This window comes from Grammomys surdaster, unplaced genomic scaffold (assembly GCF_004785775.1).
Source record: "Grammomys surdaster isolate TR1022 unplaced genomic scaffold, NIH_TR_1.0 332261, whole genome shotgun sequence".
Classification (NCBI taxonomy): Eukaryota; Metazoa; Chordata; class Mammalia; order Rodentia; family Muridae; genus Grammomys; species Grammomys surdaster.
This window is the reverse complement of record NW_021627520.1, coordinates 7939-11599: the sequence shown is the minus strand read 5'-3', so window position 1 is coordinate 11599 and position 3661 is coordinate 7939. Positions and strand designations below refer to the sequence as shown.

The 3661-nt window shown below is 59.6% G+C and overlaps 1 protein-coding gene across 1 annotated transcript; it reads left to right on the top strand.

Annotated features, from left to right (window-relative positions):
• Nucleotides 1-397: 397 nt before the first annotated feature.
• On the top strand, nucleotides 398-3296 carry LOC114616476 (extracellular serine/threonine protein kinase FAM20C-like; the record flags this gene model as incomplete). Its single annotated transcript, XM_028761928.1, has 2 exons — nucleotides 398-1537; nucleotides 3118-3296. Coding segments are annotated over exons 1-2 (769 nt in total), but the record flags the coding sequence as incomplete, so codon positions are not given.
• Nucleotides 3297-3661: the final 365 nt, after the last annotated feature.

Sequence of the window (3661 nt, the reverse complement as noted above, 5' to 3'; positions counted from 1 at the left end):
GGGAAGCTCGTCTGTCCGCGCAGACGCCCCACGGGCTCCGGGGAGGGACTTGGCCTGCTTTCTGGCCTCCACTCGCCGGGAGGAGCCGTGCGGCTGCGGCTGGCTGCGCGCGGAGCTTCGGGGACACAGGAGAGCAGGCCGAGAGCGGCGCGCACAGGGCCGGAACCCTCGCTGCCTGCGGGTTCCCAGCCGGGCCTCTCCGGCTCCCGGCTCAGCGCGGAGGAGGTGCGGCGACACCGCGGGGCGCGGCCAAGGGGAGGAGAGAGCGGAGCGCGGGCTAGCGCCGGGCCGGCCGGGCCTCGCGGGGCCACGGCTCCGCCAATCTGCGGGCGCTGACGCGGGGGGCGGCTCCGACGCGCTCGGATATCAGCGGGCCCGGCGCGGGGCGCCTGGAGCTCGGTGGTGCGGGTGCTGCGCTCCGGGTCGGCCTGCTGCACCTGCCAGATCGCCGCTTCGCCCTGCGCGCCCCTTCGCGCTCCCCTTCTCGCCCCTGTCTCACCAGCCTGGTCTCTCAGCCGCAGCCTGACAGCGCAAAGGAGCTGCTTTGTCGCCCGCCCAGCACCCGGCATGGCCCAGCGGGTGCATCGCGCTCTGGATCGGATCCGTCGCGCCCTGGCCGGGATGAACAGCCGCGCCTTCTGCTTACACGCCCAATGAGTGTGGTCGCCGTCCCGGAGACCCTCGTCCGCCACTGCGTTCCCTATTACCACTGCCACCAGCTCCACCGACTAGGGCCGCTGGCCGCCCCCCGAGATGGCCTGGAAAGCCGGTGCTTTGGTAGCGGGTGTCCTCTACGACGTCCAAATCTGGGCACAGCCCCCGAGCTGGTAGCTGCTAGTACACCGAATGGACCTTGACCCGTGAGCCGTTGCCAGCTTCGTGCCAAACTGAGGGGCACCGGTGGAGCACGCGTCCGGAACCCCCCGAGCCCGCTGGCCTGCGCGGCCATGAAGATGATCCTGGTGCGCAGGTTTCGCGTGCTCATCCTGGTGGTATTCTTACTGGCTTGCGCTTTGCACATTGCTGTTGACCTGCTACCCAAGCTGGACCGGCGCACCACACGATCCTCCGGGGAGCCCGGCTGCTCCTGTGCTCAGCCGGCGGCAGAAGCAGCTGGTCCAGGCTGGGCCCAGGCAAGGAGCCGACCGGGAGAGTCTGCCGGTGGCGACGCAGGCTGGCCCAACAAACACACACTGCGCATCCTGCAAGACTTCAGCTCAGATCCAGCCTCTAACCTAACCTCCCACTCCTTGGAGAAACTGCCTCCTGCAGCGGAGCCGGTAGATCACGCTCCGCGGGGTCAGGAGCCGGGCTCCCCGCCACCCCGTGACCCCGCGCATCGGCCGCTGCTTCGAGACCCTGGGCCCCGACCGCGGGTGCCGCCCCCTGGCACCCGCGGGGACAGATCGCTCTTAGCCAAGTTGTTTGAGCACCCTCTCTACCAGGGGGCTGTGCCTCCTCTGACAGAGGACGACGTCCTGTTTAATGTGAACAGCGACATTAGGTTTAACCCCAAGGCAGCAGAGAATCCTGACTGGTGAGCAGAGAATAGGAGGCTAGGGTGGGGCTAGCGCGTCCGACCCTTCGGGAATAAAGACAACCCCCTAGAAAGCTATTTCACATGCGAAACATTTTGTGTACCTTTGGGGACGCCTGGTGGGCGGGGCAGATGTGCCTCTTGCCTTTGTCTCCACAATGATTCTAGGGAGAAGGGCTGATGGGGTTTTGGGAAGCTCCCAGTACCCTGGTGTGGGAAGCTGGCGGCCCACCAGAAGCCAGGGGAGCCCAGTGCTCCACCTAAAAGGAAGCATGCTGGCCAGCCCTGGAGATGGCTGAGGAAGCAGATGAATGAATATGTTGGAGAGCCAGCCAGGGAGAGTGGGAGCCGCCTTCCCCTGGGAGGGGTTGGGCTTCTGGCTCTGAGAGCAATGGAGTGAGCTGTTGGGGTGGACTGCTCAGAAGGCCTGAATGTACCTAATAAGTCTTTTCAATCCAGTCATTGGGGACAAAAGCAGCTGAGAAGTGACTTTGGCAGTGTGGAGGGCCTCCCTTTGTGGCCACCCTGCCTGGCTGGCTGTAGAGAGGAAGGCAAGCCATCCTGGAGTTATCTTCCAAGCTTTGTGCCCACCCCCACAACTCCACAGATCCAAATAAGCCCAGCAGAGTGAAATATTAACCACCAGCTGGCTAGAACAAATAACCTGCAAAGGTTCCCGGGCAGGAGAGAGAGAGAGTCACCCGTCCAAAACAACCTCAGAAATCCTTTCTCCCCCTGGAATATGACCAGGCCCTGTGCTTTGTGCCTGCACATGTGAGCCGTTTAGTTGCTTCTGGACTTTGTTGGCCAGAAACCATCCAGCAAAGGCTGCTGAGAGAGTGGTGAGGTGTGGCATCTTGGGGCACTAGCCCTCTTTTCTATTCGAGTGTAGATAGACTGTAGTTGAAGGATCCTCACCTGTCAGCTTTAAAGAAGTCCCTCTTCCCCTCCAGCCTAGCAGACTCAGAGGGTTTGTTTTTTCTTCAGACAAGCTCATGGCCAGAGAAAGCAGGCAGCAGGTCTTCCCTCTGAACCTGAACTGGAGTGACTGACTCCATCACCCTCCCCTCCCTACCTTATGGCTGGACTCATTAAAATCAGATTTAGGCCTTTGCATGGTTCCTGCCCCTGTTCTATGGAACAAAGGCAGAAAAACTGGGGAGGTTTCTGGCTGGCTGGGTGTGCCTATGACTTCCAGGTCGTCTGATCCCAGGAAGAGCTGACAGTCCCTTCCCACACACTCCCAGCTGACATCATTGTTGTGGGGGCACTTTTGGTGACCCCAAGACAGAAGTGTTGGGATAGCGCTGACACTCTGGGTCTAGGCTAGCGGTAGTTAGGATTGTCTGTGGCGTCTCTAGAGGGTAAATAGGAATTATAGGCCTTCAGGTATGTTATTAGGTGGTGGAACCAGAGCCAGGGAAGAAAGTGCAGACACGGCAATGTGAAGCCAGCTTTTAGCCAACCTGTACTTTGAACCCAAAGTCGCAAGCCCTGACCCTCAGGACCAGCACTCCATATTCTTTGGCTTCTTGCCTCTCTTTCTACACTTGACTGTAGCCTGCCTTGGTTTCTTGCAGGCCACATGAAGGTGCTGAAGGCGCAGAATTCTTGCCCACTGGTGAGGCAGCTGTGGACCTCTATCCTAACTGGCTCAAATTTCACATCGGCATCAACCGGTATGAGCTGTACTCCAGACACAACCCTGCCATTGATGCCTTACTTCAGGACCTTGGCTCTCAGAAGATTACCAGCGTTGGTAGGTAGCCACCTGCTTGCCCTTGGTCCAAGAGCACCTTGATGTGGATATACCAGAACTGTGTGAAGTTGGTCTCCTGTGCAGAGGAGCCGCACTTTCTGGGGTGTTTGGGTGTCTGCCTTGATGATTCCATGGGCCAGAAGGGTGACTCAAGGATTACTACCATTATGAAACCTCTGCCCTACTAATGCAGGGTATGCTGCCATGTGACGGCCACCACTTTGACCTCTGGTAGGGTATAAGCAGACACATAGACCCTCCCTCTCCTGTAAAGGAAAACACCCTGATTACCCATAATAGCTGTTGCACCTCCTTCCTCCTTCACCACCTTGCAGGGGCCACCCTTGTCTCTCCTGTGGGTGGCT